The following is a 24,244-nucleotide window of genomic DNA, read 5'->3' on the forward strand; positions in this document are numbered from 1 at the left end:
TTTGGAGGATCTGTAGAGATGTATGGAGGAATGGTCTCGGATCCCTTGCCATGTGTTCTCCAACCTCGTTAGGCATTATAAGAGAAGACTCGGAGCTGTTATCGTGGCAAAGGGAGGTTGCAAAAAGTATTGAATAAAAGGGTGCCAATAATTATGGCCAATGCGTTTTGGAGAAAAATATTTATTTAATGAGATATTTCCCCTGTTTCAATTGTTTTACTTCAATTAAAGATTAGATTTTTGTGTTTTTTTTTTTTTTTTTTTTTTTGGATAGATCAAAAGGATAAACAATGCAGATTTGTTTTCACAGCTGCCTTTGCTCATATTTACCAAGGGTGCCAATATTTTTGGCCACCACTGTACGTTTAAACAGGAACCCAGCGTTCTCGCAGTAAGCCACATTCTCACAATATCCCGCTTTTTGGTGTCCATCTAAATGTACCGACAGAACTTTTTGCTCATCAAATGTGATCAACTTGTGTCCACACTCAACAGCGCCACCCAGTGCATTCTGTTATAACTGCCAGTTTTAGTTTGTGTGTTCAGGATTTAACATGCATCTCACTGTATATATGGCCAGCAAAGCAAAACTTAGTGAAATTCAAATAGTATTTTTACTTTTCAAGTAATTGCAGAACGAATACTTGAGTATTCGACTATTCGTGCACATCCCCAATTTAAATGCATGCATCCAAACCAGATCCATCTGCTTCAATGTAAAATTCGCTCAGCCAATACAATAGACTATGTATAGGATTCAAAGTACATGTTTTTCTGCTCCCTGCCAAGAATAGTTTGAAGTTTTTGCCATAATGCTGTTAATGTGTTGGGGAAAGCAGCATTTTAATGACCAATTTGTGTGAAGAAGAACACCTGAAACAAAGAAGGAAAGCAATCAATATGCATTAAAGACACCCAAGCCCCATTCAGCCTGAGTTTAACAGACCCTGTCAAACCCCATGACTGTCCTCTTCACTCAATCCCTGTGCCATTAAAACATTAAAGCATGTTAAAAGCTCTGCCATTGACATGCAACCCACTCCAATGCAGTGGCTTGAAATGAATATCCAAAATCAGGCAAATGATTAAATTGGGCAGAGAGAAACTGTGAAAAACAGAAGGGAGAAACTAGAGGAACCACCGCAGGAAAAGTTCATAATTGCTTCTCCACCAGATAACGGTTTCAGGGCATGTGTATTATTTTGAGTGTAGCTGGAAAGCGACAGTTCATTTGCGCAGGCTGCCTCAGCAGAGCGTCTTTTGATCCATTATTGCATGTGTTAATGTTACAGTAGGGTATTGATTTCCTGGCTGGCTTTTGTGCGCAGGATTTACATGCCTTACTCTCTTGCAAGCGCACCCTCTGAATGTTTAATTAAAGTTCAATTGACTCTTCTAGTGCAGGGGCTTGGAGCCATTTCACTCCCTATTTGTAGCGCCAAAGCTCTCCCTGATATGTTCCTTTGTTTCCATTCAAGTGCCTGCCACCCAGGCAGCCACCAATGTACTGATCCTGATATCCCAGCATTCATAGAGCTTCGCTGCCTAATCCTGGGATAGACAAGGCCACAGCACAACAAGCCGGCCTGCTGGAAAACCCGTCATGTATTCTGTCCATGACTGGACTTAGTCATCCACTCCCTCACTTGTTTGCTATTTGTCATCAGAACAGAACAGATTTCATCAAATGTTTTTCAGCATAGCTGCCCTTATTAGTTTGACATTTGAGGTCTTTTTATTCACTTTGTGCAGATATCAAACTGTATTCGCTCATCCAACAGGTCAACAGCATTTTGTTGATGGCTGTTTTTTTTTTTACAATACTTCAACAATATCTTTCAGTCAGATGAAATGCTAATCTTTTTTATTTTGATTTTGATATCCGAATAATGTCACCTAATTTTCCCAGTGTTTGTTAAAAAAGCTGGCTCAGATCACTCTTGTCTTATGAGATTGTTTTTATTTTTCCTGCCTCGCAGGGGGAGTTGATCACCTTTTACTATTATTGGAAGAAAACCCCAGAGGCTGCTAGTTGCAGAGCCCACCGCAGGCACCGCAGACAACCTGTCTTCCGCCGGATCAAGACCCGCACCGCCTCCACGCCCGTCAGCACTCCCTCCCGCCCACCTTCCAGCGAGTTTTGTAAGTGCAATCTGCCTCTCTTCCCCTAGAGACAGTGAACAGAGTCTGTCACAGCTAAACATGACATCCCTGAAACTCCCAGGACTAATATGGCTTTTCAAAGCACGCATCCCCTCTGTTTTTCTTCAAAGTAAACAGCTGAAATCTCATATCCAATAAGGGATGGATCAGGGAGGGTGTACTGTACTCAAAGAGCCACTGATAATTTATTAAGTGTAGCGGCCCTCTGTTTTGTCTTACAGATAGAATGCTGTTCTGCCCTAGAAAGGCAAAATGCAGTAACTATGCCAACACTGAAACAGAGAAAAATGTCTTCAAAGTTATTTGGCATTTGAATTTTTTTTTTTTTTAGTTAAATTGTATTACCTATAAACTCCATACTAAAACCAAATAACTTTGAAGACATTTTTCTCTGTTTCAGTGTTGTTTTCACACTGTTTTCTCTGAATCTGAGTATTGTTGTACCAAAGATGTCTGTCACAGGACAGACCAAAGTTTAAGAGACCCAACTTCAGTCAACTCAATTGAAAAAATTTGTTACTGCATTTTGCCTTTGCACCACAGTGTAGTTATCAAATGTTATGAGCTACGGCATTAACCAACATGTTTTTCTTATCCAGTGGACTTGAGTTCAGCCAGCGAAGATGATTTTGACAGTGAAGACAGCGAGCAGGAACTGAAGGGCTACGCCTGCCGCCACTGTTTTACTACAAGTGAGTGCAAAATTCATTTATACTCGTATTTTACACACATTTATTCTAACACTGAGATAAACAACTAACAAAAAGATGAGATTTTTTCAGTCCTTCAGTTGGTCAAGATATTAACATGTTAAAGTGATACCATGAGACAGTTGAAGTCTCTGCAATATAGCTCCCATCAGAAGACTTCAAAAATCCCCTCTGCAGGCCTGTAATTACTCTGTTTGAGAGAGTGCACTGCTGCTCATACTGTCCCTCCTCTGGCAGATGGACATCAGGGCATGTAATTTCTAATTTGATCCAATCTGACAGTTACTCATTCATTCTTTCCCTCATTAAATCCTCTGACCTGTTGGATGCAGTTGGCATTCATAGCGCTCTCACTTCTCATATGAGGACATCCTCAGCATGGATGAGTAAGAGTCCTCTGACTTTAATTTCCATGAGGTGTGAGATCAGGACCCAGGCTAGCCCTAGAGCACTTACTCTTTGTCACTGTGTTACTGTAATGTTTAATAAACAGAGCTCAGCTGACTCCAGCCAGGCCTCCTAAGCAACAAAATTGGCCCGGTTGCTAGGGAGGGTAGAGTCACATGGGGTAACCTCCTCGTGGTCGCTATAATGTGGTTCGTTCTGGTGGGGCTCATGGTGAGTTGAGAATAGTGTGAAGCCTCCACACGCGCTACGTCTCTGCGGTAATGCGCTCAACAAGCCACGTGATAAGATGCGTGGGTTGACGGTCTCGTACGCGGAGGCAACTGAGATTTGTCCTCCACCACCTGGATTGAGGCGAGTCACTATGCCACCTTGAGGACACATTGGGCATTCCAATTTAGGGAGAAAAATTTTAAAATAAAAATAAGCAAAGCTCAGCTGAAATTAAAATGTGTTTGCAGCCTCCAAGGACTGGCACCACGGGGGTCGCGAAAATATCCTGCTGTGCACTGACTGCCGGATTCATTTTAAGAAGTACGGTGAGCTACCCCCGATTGAGAAGCCTTTGGACCCACCACCGTTTATGTTTAAACCTGTCAAAGAGGAAGACGATGGAATCAGTGGGAAGCATAGCATGAGGACTCGACGAACCCGCGGCTCAGTAAGTCCACTATATTTAAGATGTTTTCTTGCACTTTAAGGGATGGTTCGCTCAACTTTTTATTCTGTAATTTACCCACCCTCGTGTTGTTCCAACCCATATGACTTAATTTTTTTACATGGTTCTTACATGGTTCCTGTAGCTCAACTGGTAGAGCATGGCGCTAGCAACGCCACAATCTTGGGTTCGATCCCCAGGGAACACACAAACTGATAAAATGTATAGCATGAATGCACTGTAAGTCGCTTTAGATAAAAGCATCTGCCAAATGTATAAATGTAAATGGAACACAAAAGAATATTTTATACATTAAGTATTTTGCTGTTTTGTTCAGATGTCAACGCTACGAAGTGGCCGCAAGAAGCAACCCGCCAGCCCAGATGGCAGAGCCTCACCAACCAATGAGGATCTGCGCTCCAGTGGGAGGACCTCACCAAGTGCAGCCAGCACCTCCAGCACTGACAGCAAGACTGACTCAATGAAGAAACCCAGCAAGGTAAAGCCCTCACAACACAGGTGCACAGACTTTGTTTCTATATCTCATAATGAGCATCAAAGAAACATATGTTTTCATTTTTCATAAAAGAAGATAAAGGAAGAGGCGCAATCGCCTATGAAGAGTGCCAAACGTCAGAGAGAGAAAGGAGCATCGGACACAGAGGAGTCTGAGAGGGCAAGTGTAAAGAAGTCTAAAACACAGGTCAGTGTCTCAGTACTGTGAACACCATACTCTCCCTCTGGATTACTAAACCAATACCAATGTGTGAAAAGCATTGTGATAGGCAAGGAGGAAGGCTTGTGTTCAGATACATAGTATGCACTAAGCATAGACCCAATTAATTTTTTATACGTTGAAAGCTTGGACAGACTTTATCGTTTAAATTGTGCATTACCCCTATAATTTTTTTTATTTTTTTATAGTCGTGTTGTTTTTGCAATTTATGCAAAATTATATTATATATTTTTTTACATTTTAATATAGCTGAAGATCTTGCGATAATGTGGCTAAATTATTGTTAGCATGGAAATGTTGGACATATTTGGGAATCAACTAGAGTTTTTCTTGGAAGAACACCTCTCCATTTTTCCAAAAGTCAGTAATAAACATATGCTAAAGTTAAGTTAAGAGTTTCTGGCAGCTCCAGAATCTAATGAAGACACTTGATGTTAAGGTTTCATTTATTTTGGCTGTTACCTGTAGTAGCATTCTTATAACACATTAAAATGATCTCAGATGTTTTAAATGTTATTAGTACACTTAACAGCTAAGGGACGTTGATATAAAAGGTTTTTATTTTTTTATTCAAATTTATGTTTGTAGTATCAGTGCAAAAACTGTGTGCCCAAGTTGTATTTACCTTCCTTTCTCCCACAGGAGCTGAGTCGGCCAGACTCGCCCTCGGAGTGCGAGGGAGAGGGCGAGGGTGAGGGGAGAGCTCAGATGGTCGCAGCGTCAATGATGATGGCAGCAGTGATCCTAAGGACATTGACCAGGACAACCGCAGCTCCTCTCCCAGCATCCCCAGTCCATGTGACAACGAAAGCGACTCCGACTCCTCTGCACAGCAGCAGGTCCTCCAGGGCCAGCACCCTCCAGTCATCCAGTGCCAGACAGGGGCTCTACCCCTGGCCCCTCCCACCTCGGCTTCAGCCTCCACAACCCCCACCTCAGGCACCCCTTTACTGCCCTCCCAGTCATCCCCTTCCATCCCCCCTACCTCCATGCCACCTCTGCAAATACCTTCAGCAGGTCCGCTTTCTCTCATCCAGTCTGGGGCACAGAGGCTGCCCTCACCACACTCTCCCCTCCAGGGCATGCCTCAGCCCCCACCACCCTCTCAAACCGGCCCTCAGTGCCTGCAGCCACCACTACATGGCCCCATGTTGCCCATGGGCCACCCATTGCAGGCAGGGCCATCACACATGCCTCACCCTCACACATTACCCCCTCAGTCTTTCCCAATGGGTCAGTCTCAGGTCCCCCCTTCACCTCTCTTGGGTCAGGCACAGGTCTCCACCCTCTTGCAACAACAGCAGCGACCTCACACCCCTCCTTCCCAGTCTCAGTCCTCTTCGCAAAGCGGCAGCCAGCCTCCCAGAGAGCAGCCTTTACAGCCTGCACCATTGCCAATGCCCCACATCAAACCACCTCCTACTACCCCTATCCCACAGATGCCAAACCCTCAATCACACAAGCATCCTACCCACCCCCCATTCCCACAGATGCCTTCAAACTTGCCCCCTCCACCAGCTTTGAAGCCCCTCAGCTCTCTATCCACACACCATCCTCCCTCCGCCCATCCGCCTCCACTGCAACTCATGTCGCAAAGCCAGCAGCTCCAATCTCCACCAGTGCAACCTCCAGTGCTCACCCAGTCTCAAAACCTGCTGGCTACAGGAAGCCAAGCACCTCCTCCGGCTCCCCCTCTTCCTTCGTCATCATCATCTGCCTCTCACTCTATGCCTTCTCAACCCCCCTTCCCTCCTCACCCCTTCATCCCTAGCAGCTCACCTGTCCTGTCACCCTCCACTGTCCCCTCTTCTGTGGTGGGCACCATGGCCACACTGCAGCAGCAGCCGTCATCCTCTATATCCATGCCCTTGCCTGCATCGGTCAGTGCGCCTTGCCCGGGACCCTCCACTGTGCCACCTGTTCAGATTAAAGAAGAGCCTCTGGATGAGGCAGAGGAGCCAGAGAGTCCTCCACCTCCTCAGAGAAGTCCTTCACCTCCACCCACGATTGTCAACACTCCCAGCCACGCCAGCCAGTCAGCACGGTACGTAACACATGCTGCCTACTTGCTGCCTGCTAGGTAGGAGGGATGTACAGAACGACACATTTTTTAAAATAGACTAGTCAATGGGTTGCCTAATTGACCAGTTGATTAATTAGTTTTAGGAGGTGTTTACACAAGACACATTCGTGCGTTCAAAAACAGCAAGAGGGTGCACAATGGAGGAGTCTCAAGACATGTTTTTAAAAGTTGGACTGATTTTAACTTGGAAACGCCATCCTAAAAAGGAAATACTTCTGGCAAGGCACTTAAAAACAGTACAAGACATGATGCAACTGCCAAAGATGTCCGTCTAAGTGTTGTATGGCTGTAACTGCTTGGTGATAAACATTTCTGAGAGGCTTTTTACCATGATAACTAGGGAAGAGACGATGTCATGATTTGGTTCAATGAACGATATGAGGTTTACGATTCAATGTTATCTCGACTCTTAAATGACAAAGTATGACAGAATTTCATCATCATTTCTCATTAAAATAAAGTTCTTTAATATACAATATAAAAATTTTCAAAGTTTAAATAGAGTTTCTCAATTCTTCTTTCTCTATAAGAAAAGATCACAAACAAATAAGCCTTCAAAAATAGTGGGCTACATTCAGGCTGATCAGGTGCAGAACAAGCAATAGAATTGAACAGAACCTGTCCTGAAAAAGTATGAGTTTTTTTTTAATATATATATATAAAAAATTTATTTGTCTTGATTATTATAATCACATTTCAACTTTAAAATGAAATTCTACTTTCTATCAATTAATATTATTTCTTGAAATTGTACATATAATGATATGAGCTGTCAATGTTTGAATTAATGTGTACAATTTACAATAACATTAAGTTTACATTCATTCTTATAGCAAGCGCAATAATGGTACTGTCACTTTAAGAGTTTAACGTGCATCGCACAGGTGTTTTTTATTTATTAACGAGAGAAGTCTCGTTTTTTTAGCGCATCCGTGTTATTTGTGATAAAAATTAATATTTCTTTTTACTTTTTTATCTGACTGTAAAGAACAGGACGGATATTAAAAGACACACTATTCAATGCGGGACACACGTTACACGGAAGAAATATTCTATTTTAATCTCAAGCACTTTTCAACAAAACAAGGTGATTTTCCAGGTATTCCAGTACTTAAATTTCTAAGAGCTAAATTCAAGCACTTCAAGGACCTGTATGAACTCTGTAAATAGTGTAGAAGAAAGTATAGTAGTGGTCAAATCAAGCGATACAGAAATTAAATATGTTTGATGGGTCATTTCATTTATGATCACATGGACAGAAAACAATGTTTCAAATGTCGGAATATCGAGTTTTGCCTTGATATGGTTCGAAATTCAATATATCGTCCCATCCATAATGATAACTGTCTAATAGCTAAAGTAAATGACATTGCCAGCATGCTAATTTAAGCACTACCACTAAAAATATCAAAGCAAGATAAAAAAAATAATCTAGATCAACTAGTTAACCGCACTTATCAAGCAGTCAGTTTTTGGACAACTAGTTAGCCATCATGACCCATCTCTGTTAGCTATTCACGTTTAATCTCTTGGAACTTGATGTCAAACCAAGGAGACTCCAGAGTTTTTGCCTAGCATGCAAAATATACTAATATAAAAGCTGTGTAAAAAACATTATGCATCCTGATGCGGTGTCCCCACTGAACCTGCCTTAGCTTCATTTCTAAATCTTCTGTAGTCATCAAGTGTGGACAGGGCACAGATTAATGACTGCATCATAACAGTGAAAGCCTCCATCAAAACATGAGCATGTCTTTGTGGAGTTGATGTGGCCTTGTCTCACACTCCCTTGCAGTGAATAGCAATAAGCCCACTAATGCACAGAGAGAGCAGATCATTACGGCACTGGCGATTAAAAAGATTGATTGAGTGGCTTTACTATAGAATAAATGTGCAGACATGCCAGAGGTTATTTATTTGTTGCAAACTAATTGCATTGTTTTTCAAATGGCCACACATTCTGCCTTTGGGAAGATTTCTGCACTTTCCCAGCTCTTTTATTTTCTCACATTATGGCTGTCACCTTACAAGAATAAAGATGTTGCTCTAGGTTTTTCACAGCAAAATGACTTCGACAGTAAAATTTTTAAAAGATTATTCTCAAGCTGTCTGTGGAGATTTGTTGTAGTAATGGTTTCTCTATCCGTCCTGTTTACAGGTTTTACAAGCATCTGGACAGAGGTTACAACACATGTGCCAGAACAGACTTCTATTTCACACCTCTGGCCTCATCAAAACTGGCAAAGAAACGGGAGGAGGTGCTGGAGAAAGCCAAGAGGGAAGCAGAGCAGAAAGCAAGAGAAGAGAAAGAGAAGGAGAGAGAACGAGAGAAGGAAAGAGAGAGGGAACGGGAGAGAGAGAAGGAAGCAGAGAGATCTGCTGTACGTATAAGATGGTATTTTGTGCATTGCAGGGCTCCCACAGTAATGGAAAACCCGGGATTAGCAGCAAATTTTAAAACTGATTTCCAGGTCTGGAAAAGTTATGGAAGTTGATAAAATCATGTCACAGAAAAATCTTGGAAATTTCAAAATGTTTGTTATGCTTAGCAAGGGGGCTCAGAAAGCTGGATGATTTTCCATTACAATGTATTCTCAAATCTCAGGACTTTTATTGTCATATTGGAGACATTTGTAGACTTTTTTTTAACTTCAAAAAATTAAAATGCTTAAAGTATAAAGTGTGTACAGTATTGAAATCGCTTACAAATGGATCTGCCCCAGCAAATTCTCTAAAATAATGTTTTTTATAAATCCTTATCTGAAAAAGTCATGGAAATTCATTGGTCAAAAATTGTGGGAACCCTGACGTTGGCTTTTGTTTAGTTTTCTGTTTTGCTTATAAATATCCATTCTGTCTCTACAGAAAGCATCCAGTTCTTCCCATGAAGTTCGCATGGGTGAACCTCAGATGGCTGGATCAGCTCACATGCGAGCATCCTTCGACCCACCTCCCACCACCATCGCCACTGTGCCCCCATACATTGGCCCCGACACGCCTGCCCTGCGCACGCTCAGCGAGTACGCCCGGCCCCACGTCATGTCCCCCACCAACCGCAACCATCCCTTCTTTGTCTCGCTCAACCCCGCAGACCCTCTTCTGGCCTACCACATGCCCGGGCTGTACAATGCAGACCACGGCATGCGTGAGCGCGAGCTGCGGGAGCGAGAGATCCGGGAGAGGGAGATCCGTGAGAGGGAGCTGAGAATGGAGAGGATGAAGCCGGGCTTTGAGGTCAAACCTCCAGAATTGGACAGTATGCATCCTTCCGCCAACCACATGGAGCACTTTGCCAGACACGGGCCCATTGGTCTCCCGCCCATGGCTGGCCCTCATCCGTTTGCCTCCTTCCATCCTGGTCTGAACCCGTTGGAGCGGGAGCGGCTGGCATTGGCCGGCCCACAGCTACGGCCTGAGATGACTTACCCTGAGAGACTGGCGGAGAGGCTACATGCCGAGAGAATGGCCTCAGTGGCTAATGACCAGATAGCGCGGCTACAGATGTTCAACGTGACGCCTCACCACCATCAGCACTCACACATCCATTCACACCTCCATCTGCACCAACAGGACCCGCTGCACCAAGGTGAGAGAACCCTCATTCTAGCGTTGTGTGCTGGAACCTTATATTAGTAGAGTCTTGTTGTTCTATGGAGACAAATAATGTAATGTTATAGTGGTAGCCCACCCAAAAATGAAAATGGTCATAATTTGCTCGCCCTCATGCTGTTCCAAAGCCATATGACTTACTTTCACTTTTATTGTATAAAAAAAGTTGCAATGAAAGTCAGTCAGTCATACAGGTTTGCAACAACATTAAATTGAGTAAATTAAGACAGAATTTTATTTTTTGTGAACTATCTCGTTAGAATATAAAAACTATAACAAATAATGTACATTTATGTGAAAAAAATATAAATATTTGTCTTTAAGCTTGATGTTCATTTTGAATGTCAATGCTATCAGTAATTATGTGAGTTTCTGTTTAATATTGACTGTGCACCATTACAAAAACCTACTGACACGGAGAAGGTGGTGGTGAATGTCTTGTGTGTCCCCCAGGTTCTGGGGCACATCCGCTTGTAGACCCATTGGCAGCTGGACCGCACCTAGCCCGGTTCCCCTATCCTCCTGGAGCCATCCCCAACCCCCTGCTCGGACAGCCCCCACATGAACACGAGATGCTCCGGCACCCTGTATTCGGTAAGCTTTCAACATTTACATGAACAGATAAAGCTATATATTACACTTGTTTAGGCTCTAACAGATCAATCTTCTTGTGTTGTGTGTGTTGTAGGTGCTCCATATCCCAGAGATCTGCCAGGGGGGCTTCCACCACCCATGTCAGCAGCACACCAGCTACAGGCCATGCATGCACAGTCTGCAGAGTTACAGAGATTGGCCATGGAGCAACAGTGGCTACATGGTCACCACCACATGCACGGGGGCCCTCTGCCAGGACAGGAAGACTATTACAGGTCAGCACACAAACATTGCAGTAATCTGATGAGGAGTTTGAGTAATTGCCTATGTTTATCGTGGCTTTGACCAGAGCTCCTACGGCTATGGAAGTTGTGTTTTCCAGGTCTATAAAGGTCAAGGAAATTAGTAAAATCTTACAAATCATGAAAAAGTTATGGAAACATCAGTAGTACTTTTTAATGATGATATATTTGTTAACATTAGGTGTCATGAACTAACAATGAACAATATCTTTTTTACAGTATTAATCTTTGTAGATGTTAGTTAATAAAAATACAATTGTTCATGTTAGTTCATAGTGCATTAACTAATATTAACATATACAACTTTTAATTAAAAAAATGTGTTAGTATGTGTTGAAATAAACATTTACCAAGATTAATAAATGCTGTAAAATATTGTTCATTGTTAGTTCATGTTAACTAATGTTAACAAATGGAACCTTATTATAAAGTGTTACCCTTAATGAATATAAATTTTTCTAGTTATGCTCTTCTCCAAAATATTTCATTGACTATATATTCAGTATATATGTCACCTTTTTTTAAGCTAATTTGCCCAAATTGTTTAGTTAAATTGTATACATTTTCCTTAATAGCTTAAAAGGTTACTATAAGCTTAAACACTTAAAAAAAAAAAAATATACAACCCCAATTCCGGAAAGGTTGGGACAGTATGAAAAATGGTAATAAAAACAAAAAGGAGTGATTTGTAAATTATATTCACCATTTGCTATATTGTAAGTATCACAACTACGCATTATATGATGTTTTCCTTGTGAATTTCCTTTTTTTATTTTACATTTTTTTTATGTACAGTAATTTCAAATCGGATGATTGCAACACGCTCCAAAAAAGTTGAGACGGGCAGTTTAAGACTAATAACAATTTGACAAGCTCAAATAAGGCGATGTGAAACAGGAGATGTTAAACAGGTGAGGCCATTGTGTCATAGTACTGTATACTGCATAAGGAGCCTCCTAAAACAGCCTAGTCCTTCAAGATCAAGGATCGTTCAAGACTTGTCTATTTGCCAACAGATGCTTAAGCAAATAATCCAGCACTTTAGAACAATGTTCTCCAAAGAAAAATTGGAAGGGTTTTGGGCATTTCACACTCTACAGTGCACAATATAATTAAAAGATTCAAGGAATCTGGTCAAATCTCGGTGCGTAAAGGGCAAGACGAAAACCATTTCTGAATGAGTGTGATCTCTGATCCCTCAGACATCACTGTCTTAAAAAAAAAATTCATCTGTAATGGATATCATGAACATTGGCTTGGGATAACTTTACGCCGCTGCATCCACAGATGCAAGTTAAGACTTTACTATACAAAGCAGAAGCCCTACATCAACACTGTCCAGAAGCACTGCTGACTTCTCTGGGCTCGGTCTCATCTTAGATGGAAAGTAGAACAGTGGAACTGTGTTTTGGTCTGAAGAGTCCACATTTCAATTAGTTTTTGAAAAACACAGCCATCGTGTAACTCGCACATCTGTGAGAACACCATGAATGCAAATTTTGGAGCAACATATGCTACCATCCAGCACCATCTTTTCCAGGGACATCCCTACATTTTCCAGCAGGACAACTTCAAACCACATACTGCCTGGATTTCAAGTGCATGGCTATATAAGCAGAGAGTGTAGGTGCTAGATTGGCCTGCCTGCAGCCCTGACCTGTCTCCAACTGAGAATGTGTGGTGCAATATGAAGCACATTAGATGACAACGAAGACCCCATAAAATTGTGCAGCTAAAGACTTGCATAATGGATGATTGGGGGATTATTCCACTTTCTAAACTTAAACTTGTGTCTTCAGTGCCCAAATGCTTAATAAGTGTTATTAGAAGAAATAGTGATGTTTCACAGTGGTAAACACTCGACTGTCCCAACTTTTTTGGAGTGTGTTGCAATCATCTGATTTGAAATTTCTGTACATTAAAAACAAACAAAAAAACATAAAATTCATAGGGTAAAACATCATATAATGTGTAGTTGTAGTGCTTTCAATATAGCAAAGGGTGAATATAATTTACAAATCAGTCTTTTTTTTTTTTTTATTAGCATTTTTCATACTGTCCCAACTTTTTTGGAATTGGGGTTGTACATCTGGAACACTTGTTATGATTTTCTCACCTTTTTCATCTCTGAGTTTGCATCCCCTATATTGCTCTTCACTTGAGTAAAACTTGCTCACAACAAGCCATAGTGATGTCTGAATTGTGAGCAAATGGCTCTTTTCAGTCGTTCTTATCAGTGAATCAGTCAAAGGGGTTAACAAATTGGTCTGAATGAATCATTAGCAAATCAAGTCTGAATTTGAAGGCTTTTTACAGGGTTTCCACGGTCATGGACAACCTGGAAATGTCAGGGAATTTTAAAATGATGTTTTCCAGGCCTGGGAAATTTATAGAAATGAATAAAATCTCAAAAATTGTGGAAACTTCTGTAGTGAATATACATTTTTCTAGTTTTCTCTGTTTTAAAACATTTCATTGGCAAAATATTGCTCTTTTGTTGAGATTGTGTACATAAAACTTGCTCGCCATAGTGTTTGATTTGAAAGTTAATCTTTCTTTTGAGTAATTTTTCAATGGAATTCATTGAAACGGTTCCATCAGTCTAAACGATTCATTATCAGATCGACCCAAATTAAAAATATTTTTAAAATTATCTATTAATCACAAATGCTTAGAAAAGTCATGGGAAAGTCATGAAGATTTGTTGGTCAAAAAGGGTGGGAACCCTTTTAGAGACACTTTTTTTTTTTCTAGAATGTATCTCTGCTTTGAATTTCCATTGAGGTACCTGGTTTATAATACTGTATCTCTTCTCTGATTATACTCCAGCCGGTTGAAGAAAGAGAGTGACAAGCAGCTGTGAGAAGCCGAGCGCTCCCAGAGATCAGCAGGACACAGGAGAGCATAGCAGAAGAGTCACACACAGGAACTCGTGTGTCCTTGGAACATTTTATGTTTGACAAACTGACAAGGATTGTCTGAGGAACCTTTTTTTTCTGTTGTCAGCTGTTGTGAACTATAATGGACTTATTTTTTTTTTTAAGACATTGACTTTTCTTGGGGGTTATACAGTATATCGTTCAAGTAGTGACAGCGTCCTCAAGACTGATTGTGACTTTCCTGCATGAACTCCTGAGAAGCTTTCCTGACGTTTTTGTAGGTGCTAGAATACCAGATACTTTGTCACTGTGCTGATTGGGGGAAAAAGGAACAGAACAGTCAGGCCATTATATATGAAAAGTGCTATCTTAAATTCAATGTTTATTTTAATACATTGTAGGAGGTTTTCATAATGTTAAGAAAAGCTGCAGCATGGCTTTTGTTCAGTCTGTAAATAGTGTGTATGTATGTGTGTGTGTGTATGTGTATATGTATGTGTGTGTGTATATATATATATATATATATGTATGTATGTATATGTGTATATATGTGTGTGTGTGTGTGTATATATATATACACACACACACACACACACACACACACACACACATATAATTACTATTATTATTATTATTAGGTGTGGATTCCTAACCAAGTTGTTAGACCTCCAATATAATAGTTTCCGAAGTGTCATCCCTTGTTTCAGAGGGGAAGGAGATGGCACTATTAGAGCAGGTAACCATGTCCAATGGTTCGGTCCATTAAGCGGGGTTGCTGGGAGAATGGGACCGAATTTTAATCCAAACACCTCTAAAGGTCGATGCTCAGATCAATAATTTTTTATTTGTCTTGTTTGTTTGTTTGTTTGATTTCTCATATATTGACAGTGCATTACAAACCTTCATGACATCAAGACCATATTTTTCCTTTCATGGTTAAACTCAGAAGACTGAGTTTGAAACACTTGAAGAGGAGGTGCAGTACCTCGTGCGTACTGGGGCAAGTAGCCCTGACCATTTAGAAAGCAAAATATTGCACTGAATAACCTCAAAACTTTTATGTTATTAAACTCTAATTGGCTTTTTATATGGTAGTGAAATGTATGTAAGTGCATTTTGAAAGCCTGTATTGTTAGTTCTGTTTTCTGTGTACCAAAGTGAAAGGCATTCGGTTTTGCAAGAGTTGAAAAAGTGAACGAGAGTTCATATCTTGGCTAGTTCCTTAGTTATAGTACTTACAGATTGCAAAACTGATTGTACTTTTTTGTAATGGAACAATATGAGATCTTATTGCACATTTCTCAATTGTTTTTACATCTAGTTTTACACGTTGTCAAAGGGTGCTGGAAAAGATAGCAATGCCCCCCACTCACCTACTTTGTGTCCAAGTTCCTACGAGCTACTTTGACAGTTTTCAGATCTACTGTACAGATTCATGGAACCATTCTCACTGTGAAACCTGGGGAAATGGTGGCAGAGTGATGTCAAGCTTGGATTTGAGTCTGTGTACCTGTGTGTGCATTTGTTCACAGTAGTGATAACCATGTTTTTCCAGTTGAGCTCTCTGCATTCCTGACACTGCATTACCTGTGATGCATGAAGCCTCTTTAGATTCTTTCCATCATGATGATGGCTGTTTGATAGCAATCATTGACTGTTACATGCAGTATTTGTTTTCTTTCATATCTATCAGAATATTCTTTATTTCAATTTACAGATGCTTAACGTTCGTTTTACCTCTGGTGAGATTCTCTGTTGCTGGAAATTGGGCTTTTTGGGTCTGACAGTTCAAAGTACAGTAATAGTATTTTAATGTTTTTGTTTTTTTTATCAGGTTTTTAAAAAGCCGTTCTGCATCCTTAAAGAAAATCCATAGGACCTTAAACATACTTTAACAGTGTAAGCCCAAAGTTGAAATTGGACTGTCATCTATATTTTTGTCTCGATGTATACAGCATTTTTTTTTTTTTTTTTAAGCATTTTCTCATTTATGTCCCTCTTTTGTGTCTTAAACCTTTGATGTTGAGTGTTGTCAATGGTTTAGCTTCTTGTTTCAAAGCGGCAATAGCAGAATGTACATTCTGACTGCTAAGATTTATATATACTGGTATACTGAAGCTTATTGTATATATTAGTAGTCACCATGGGATGACACAGTGTAAACAAAAAGTAGAGATAATTAAGGCAAATTGTGAGTCCTGTGTTCTCCACATTTAAGTATTTTGTAATTATTATTATTATTATTATATATATATTTTTTTTTTTTTTTTTTTTTTTTTTAATTTGTGGAATTAAAATAAAACTAAGTTACACCACATGGAAACTTCTATTTCTAGTTAATATCACTTTTTGTTATGACATTTACAAATTTTCATGCTGACAAAAATACTAGTTTGTGTTTTTCTTAAGTCTTTTCATGCAATTCTTAATTCTAGTCCTGAACTAAAAAGTGGCTTGACTTGATTTACCCTTATAAATGCAGATTTAAAAGAGTGTAAAGATTTACACTCACAATAGCATCAGTGTATTGTGATGACCATATCAATACTAGCATATACTGTACACTGGTCTCAAGTAATATTGTTGTCCATAATTCTACAAGCATATATTCTTGTAAATGTGCTCAGAGTGAATTCTCAGAATAGGACAAGCAACAATAAATGGCACAAAAATGATCTAATTTTAATAACTACATCTTAATATTTGGGAATCCAACTATTCAGAACAATATGGGGATTCTCATGTTATACTTTATTTCATAACTGATGAACTCTCCTAACAAATCACTCAAAAGTCAGTAATTGACTGGATTTTAATTTTTCAATGTTTTTCACTCACTAAAAATGTTTTCTCTCCCAATTTGTGATTTATGTAATTTATTTATTGTGCTCATAATGCAGGGCTTACCGTATTTATCTTAACCTGAAACTAAAGAATAAAATTACATCAATAAGTGATTGGTAGTGAACTTTGCAGGTGCAGATTTCAAAATATGTATTTATACAATCAAGCTATCTTCACACTGCAAAGGTGGCACAGAAGCTGCATCTGAAGTGGCATATTTGTATTCACACAGACTGTTTAATACTGCTCAGAGGTGGCAGAAATGCATTAAAACTGCAGTTACGAATGCAGAAATAATGCTATAAGATGAATTTTTAAAATATAAAATTATAAGGAATATAGAAATATGAATGAGAATATGATGTTGTTCTTTCAAATATGAAACTAAATTAATATGCTGTATACTCTATCATGACAACAAGTTTAAATCTGCTTTGATGCTGCATTTCATTTACACAGAACCAAAGTAGCATCAGAACTGCCTTAGGGCTGAGGTGGGTCAGAGCAGGCTTAATTTAGTCTGGCATTTGTGTCTTTACAGAATTTTGTGCATGCAAAGTGCAGACTTAACTCAGCTGTGTAAAGACGACTTAGATAGTGGTGGACAAAATACACAAATCCTGTACTTGAGTTAAAGTAGAGACCCATATTACTCCAGTAAAAGTATTATTACAAATAAATTTCCTCTTGAGTAAAAGTACAGAAGTACTTACTTTTGAATGTACCTTAGTATTAAAAGTAAAAGTGCTGATCTATTAGGACTATTGTTTGTTATTTTTTGGAATCTGATATTTAAAGGTGCAATCAAGCAGTATACAGTCATTTAGCTATGACCTTAATATGATTCATTTACAGAATACAACAATAAAGTCATTCAGGTATGCCTCATGATCTTAATCAAATACATTTGTTAAAACCAAGCTCTAGTATATTGTGTTGATAAAACTATGTCGTTTGAAGTTGTGAACATGTCTCCTGTACATTTACTCTAAGTTGCATTCAGCTATAGGCTACGTACTTCCATCAGTTAAATACTCCATATACTTAAGCTCTGATGTTACTTACGGTTCTTAGCTCTTTTAATGTCAGACAACAACAACAGACCAATTCAGTGAGTTCCTAACTTTAGACCTGCGGCAACCATGTCATTCAAGTGAGTTGTTTACTATCGCTGTGATCAAATCAATCAATTTTGCGACTTGACAACTATTTAATTGTAAATAATCATCTCAAAACAGTGAATCATTTCATTTCAAATAGTTTCATGACAAATCATTTTCATCATAAATCAGTCACCATTATTTTTGATTTCTTTAAAATGACAACAAACAGCATTTTTCTTTAAGTAAAAAGTTAGATACTATGCTTTGGAATGTGGATTAAAAGTAAAGGATTCACAACTAGTGTATATCACAGTGTGTTTGCATATTACATGTCACTTGCTATTTGTTTTCACATATTGCAGTGAATAAACACTTAAAAACATTCTGTGATACAGTGCACCTAAAGGTCTTGGAGCACACTATTCAAATCAAGTCAGTGCGACTGCTATTTGTTCCGTTTCTGTCCAGATAGCTTTAGGGGTAAGCCAATTCTACTGCATGTGTAAACTTGGGAGTGATTCCTCTCCAAAGAGGCCATCTTGAAGGAAACATACTGTAATGATTTTGGCTGTTTCTGGTTGTCACACATGTGGCTGATCCTCTCCATTGAGGCCAGTGTGCAGTCAGTGATGATTATTAGGCGGCTGTTGTTGTGCATCTCTGTGGTGGTAGTCGCTGTGCGGACGGCAGGGTTGCACCCCCCACATAATGATATCCCACTCTCACATTCCTGTCATAGCAGATTTCTGTTCCCTCATATCCTCTGTGGGACTAAATTCACATTTGGCCAGCCTTGTACATTCCAAACCCATCTCTCTCTCTCTCTCTCTCTCTCTCCCCAACCCCTCCCTTTTTTCTTGTGATCATCTTTTTCTTTTTCTGTCCATGCTCTCTCTGTCTCTATGCTGCATTACATTGTTATCCTCTGAGATATATGAAATCTCTATATCACACTTATTCTCGCTGGCAGCTGTCCAGAGTCGGAAACATTTGCTTTGTGATGGTGTCTGTAATAACTTAAGCCTCTTTGGGCCACCTACAGTCTTCCAGATGTACATTATGAATGTTATGATCTTACGTGTACTAAAAGCTACATGATTAGTTTTCATATCTGTTATATTAGGAGTTAAGCATCAGAGTAATATTAGTATAGTTGATTGCATTATTAAATCGTTTGTGCTACTTCTGTATAACTTTTAAAGCGACTTTTTAATTTTGGTGTTATACATTCCAGTACCAGTATATTAGAACTACTGTGGAGGACTAAAGGGGATATATATATTTTTTTATTTTTGCTGCGGTAGCTTTAAGAATCCTGTGTTAATGCCATCTTTACATGTGAAATGAGTAATATCGCTTTGCTGTGCTCCAATACATGCTGTAGGTTTGCTGTCCAATTTACAACTCACTGAGCACTTAATTAGGAACACTATACTAATACTGGTTAGGGCATCTCTTTGCTGTCAAAAGAGCCTCAATTTTTCGTGGCATGGATTTCACAAGATGTTGGAAACATTCCTTTGAGATTCTGATCCTTATTGGTATGATTGCATCAAACAACTTCTGCAGATTTGTCAGCTGCACATTCAAGCTGCAAATCTCCCATTCTACCACAAAAGGTGTATCCCAAAGGTGTTCTGTTGGATTCAGATCCGGTGACTGGAAAGGCCACTGAAGAACAGTGTCATGTTCATGAAACCAGTTTGAGATGACTTTTGCTTTGTGACATGGTGCTTAATCATGCTGGAATAGCCATTAGAAGATGGGTAAACTGTGGCCATGAAGGGATGCACATGGTCAGCAACATTATTAAAATAGGCTGTGGCATTCAAGTGATGATTAATTGGTATTTATGGGCCCAAAGTGTGCCAAGAAAACATTCCCCACACCATTACACCACCACCACCAGCCTGGACTGTTGACACAAGGCAGGTTGGGTCTGTGAATTCATGCTGTTGGCACCAAATTCTGACCCTACAATCTGTGTGCCTCAGCAGAAATCAAGATTAATCAGTCCAGGCTATGTTTCTTCACCTATCCAGTTTTGGTGAGCCTGTGCCCACTGCAGCCTCAGCTTTCTGATCTTGGCTGGTAGAAGTGGAACCCAAATAGCATTCTGAGATGCTATTCTGCTCACCACAATTGTACAGAGGGGTTATCTGAGTTACCGTAGCCTTTCTGTCAGCTCAAACCAGTCTGGCCATTCTCTGTTGACCTCTCTCATCAACAACGTGTTTCCGTCCACAGAACTGCCGCTCACTGGATGTTTTTTGCACCATTCTCTATACACTCTAGTGACTGTTGTGTGTGAAAATCCCAGGAGATCAGCAGTTAAAGAAATACTCAAAGCAGCCCGTCTGACACCAACAATCATGCCACGGTCCAAATAACTGAACTAAATTTTTTCCCATTTTGATGGTTGATGTCAACATTAACTGAAGCTCCTGACCCGTATCTACATTATTTTATGCACTGCACTGCTGCCACATGATTGACTGATTAAATAATCGCATGATTATGTAGGTGTACAGGTGTTCCTAATAAAGTGCTTATTGAGTGTATTTTTGCTCTGTCCCATCATTCATTAAAGGAATATTCCGGGTTTTATACAAATTAAGCTCAGTCTAAAGCATTTGTGGCATAATGCTGATTACCACAATTTATTTTGACTTGTCTCTCCTTCAAAAAAAAAAAAGAAAAGAAAAGAAAAAAATCTGGGTTACAGTGAGGCACTCAGTGAGGCACTCAAAATAAAGTTTACGTTTATAAACGTAAAAATACTCACTGTTTTAAAAGTGTAGGGACTAAATGATTTTCGCATGATAATATTGCTTACTAACCTTTCTTGTGTAATGTTATATTCTATTTTACAACTTCGTTGCCATGACGAAATAACACTGACAATTTAAGCAATTTTACAGCTCAAATAATACACAAGTTTTAACAGAAGAATTAATGTAAGTGCTTTTAAAAAAATCATAAGCTTAACCCTCCAATGACTGGCCACATTCACTTCCATTGTGTGTGTTTCACTGTAACCTCTATTTTTGCTTTTTTTACAGAAAAGAGGGACGAGTTGAAAAAGTTTTTAATCAACATTATGCCACAAATACTGTCGACTGAGTTTAAGTTGTATTGAACCTGGAATATTCCTTTAACAGCCTATTTGCATAGCCTGTTACACTGACATAGGTTCATAAAACAATCTGTGCAGAAATGTGCCTGTTATAATCATATTGAAATTATTATTTTGATATTTTAAATCAACTTTTTAAAAATGAATGTTGGGATCCTTATATGCAAGTATATGCAGAGCTGTAGGTGCTACACAGCCAACAATTTGCACTGCAAAAAAACAAACTTCAGTAATTCAGTAAAAATAAGACAAAAAACTGCCTTGCCTAAATCAAGATTTATTTATTTGAGAAGAAATATAAGATAATAAGATTTGTTTTAAAATAATAGATCTTGAATTAAATGTAACATATGTACTGTATAAAATCATGAGCACTCAGATGAGATAAAGACTCCAGTCATATCAGCAACCTTATAAAAGCTGTGTTTATTCTACATGGAGAGGGTCCCCTCGTAGGGGCTGCCATGTTAGAATCACATGACCAGCCGAATACTACCTGCTTTATCTCAGTAACCGCCCTGTTATTGGACACTTTCACTCATTGATTAAATAATTAATTGCTGACTGTGAATAGTACATTTCTACAATGACATCAGAAATGGAAAGTATTGCATAGGAATGATGCTGCATCCACACCACTAGGTGTTAGTGTAAGTCCAAGATGACAAACAATGACTGAATGCACCTTTAAATGTAAAACATCTACACATTTCATTAGAATTATGCTTAAAACAAGAAAAAAAAAAAAAACTATCTGGGAAAAAGTCATGAAATAATTAAATTTGCTTTGATGTTGTTTTAAGGTTGTTTTATATATATTTTTATGGAAAAGAAGCTAAGATTTTTTTTTAGCAGTGTGACACTTTTTATAGTTTTTCCACTTCAAGTTTTCGCTGTGAATTCTTAATGAAAGATTAATTCTACTAAAAGCCTGTGTGAATTACTGCTAGTTAAAGTGTGAGAAAGACAGTATTTATTTACCTCCAAGAGGTCTGACTGCTCTTCGGTGGGCTTAACATACTGAGATGCATGGTGACATAGCTTGAATATAAATACACAAGCTTTACATGTTCATCATGCCACTGATGAAAGAATACTTAGATGTTAAAGTCATACTGTTACAATGTTGGCCTGTGGTTGCCCAGAGGGCTTCAGGTGAAACCATATGGAGCAAATAGGTGTTCTCTGGGGCCAGTGAAACAGGGAGCACCCTGACCTTGTGTGTAATGAGCGTCCTGTGATAGATCGCCATGCCAATGCGCTCACTCGCCTCTCTGTGGAGCTGTCCGATTTCCCAGACACAGATAGATTGTTCTTTGTTTTTCTTCACACCTCCACAGTGCAATTAATCTTCTGCGAGTCCATCTTCATGCCTGACTCCGGCATAGCAGACACCTCATGGGCCGGTAGGTGATAAACTCACACGCCTGGGGTAAATGCACCACAGGCCACTGAAACATCACAAAGAAGATGTGTAAATGCGTAGCTCCACTGGCCTCTTACATTGTATTCTGAAAGCATAAATAAACCCTGTGCATTATTAACCTTTGCTCAGTTTAGTAAGATTAGTTTTGGTTTAAAAGTTTTATGTTTTTTGTTTTTCAAAAAGAGTCCTCTTTTGCCGTCATAATGGAGAAGTAATAGGATAAATGAACTGTTAACCTTGACCTCTTTATGATTAACATTTTTATTGATTCATATATTAAACAAAGAAAAGCAAAACATATACAAACAGAATCAATTCTTAACAAACACTATTACCCATATGGTGCACCCTTGCATATCTAGATGCAGACTAGCCCACACTCCCTCCTCCAATACCAAGTTTAGATCTTTCTCCCATAATCTCTTGATAGAAGTTAAAGCTCTTTCCCACAGACTCTGAATTAGCAGGGAGTAATACACTGATGCCTCATGACCTTTTCCAAAAGCAGTAATCACCTCTCCCAGAGGCAACATTTAAATAAATGTCCAAATTAAACACACTGGACACTTTTGTCCATACCGAGTGCAAATGCGAGTTAACAGCGTGTAACTTAACTTCTCCGGTTAGTTTAATAGAAAGGCTTTGCAATGGCGAAATAGGGGCTAGAACTTCCTGTTCAATACAAAACCAGGGAGGGGCTCTCTCAGGTGGAAGCGACCAATGAGCCAAATATACCGAATGCATAATAATAAAACAAAATCTTGGTTAGGCATAGGCACCTTTGTCAATTGGCCTATGCAGCTTACTGAAATGTAATCTAAGACGCTTACCATTCCAAATGAAGGAATTCGCTCTGCTATCAAATTGCTTGAAATAAGAGAGGGGGACATCAACAGGGAGAGATTGTAGCAGATAGTTAAATTTTGGAATACAATAAATCTTTTTTAGAGAATTACATTAACCTTCCCAATCATAGATAAATGTATTGAAGCCCAACTGCCCACCTCACTCGAAAACCATTTTATTAAGGGGTCAAAATTAACTCTAATTAAATCAGACAAATTTGCTTGGAATAAAATTCCCAAATACTTAGTGCCCTGTTTGGGCCACTGGAAGGCACCTGGCTGAAAAGCCGTTACCGGACAGTACGCTGTCAGAGCCAAAGCTTCGGATTTAGACCAGTTGACTCTATATCCTGAGAATTTAGAAAAGGAATTAATAATTCTGTGGAGACAAGGCATATAGATCTAGTAGGGTCGGAGACGAATAATAAAATACATCAACGTAAAGCAAAAGCTTATGTGCCATACCTCCCGCCACCACCCCTGGAAAATCATCTTCCCTTCTTATCGCGCCTGCTAATGGTCCCAGGGCAAGACATAATAATGGGGGAAAAGGGCAACCCTGCCGGGTGCCCCTATCCAGAGTAAAATAATCTGAAATTAATACATTTGTTTATACCTCCGTTACCGGGTGTCTATAAAGTAACTTAATCCATCCTAAAAAAATAATTCTGAACCCATTTATTTCCAAAATCTTAAAAAGATAATCCCATTCTACCATATCAGATGCCTTTATGGCATCAAGTGAGATGGC

At 39.3% G+C, this 24,244-nt stretch overlaps 1 protein-coding gene across 1 annotated transcript in view; it reads left to right on the forward strand.

The window, feature by feature from the left end:
• Positions 1-17,048, forward strand: part of LOC127418987 (arginine-glutamic acid dipeptide repeats protein-like) — a 173,106-nt gene extending 156,058 nt beyond the window's left edge. The window contains 12 exon segments of the mRNA XM_051659975.1: positions 1,980-2,142; positions 2,763-2,855; positions 3,740-3,939; positions 4,274-4,435; positions 4,526-4,639; positions 5,315-5,344; positions 5,347-6,716; positions 8,914-9,136; positions 9,621-10,341; positions 10,818-10,958; positions 11,053-11,233; positions 14,090-17,048. Coding sequence (XP_051515935.1) covers positions 1,980-2,142; positions 2,763-2,855; positions 3,740-3,939; positions 4,274-4,435; positions 4,526-4,639; positions 5,315-5,344; positions 5,347-6,716; positions 8,914-9,136; positions 9,621-10,341; positions 10,818-10,958; positions 11,053-11,233; positions 14,090-14,123 — 3,432 coding nt within the window. The 3' untranslated portion in view covers positions 14,124-17,048.
• Positions 17,049-24,244: the final 7,196 nt, after the last annotated feature.

The sequence above is a fragment of the Myxocyprinus asiaticus genome, chromosome 28, assembly GCF_019703515.2.
Source record: "Myxocyprinus asiaticus isolate MX2 ecotype Aquarium Trade chromosome 28, UBuf_Myxa_2, whole genome shotgun sequence".
NCBI lineage: Eukaryota > Metazoa > Chordata > Actinopteri > Cypriniformes > Catostomidae > Myxocyprinus > Myxocyprinus asiaticus.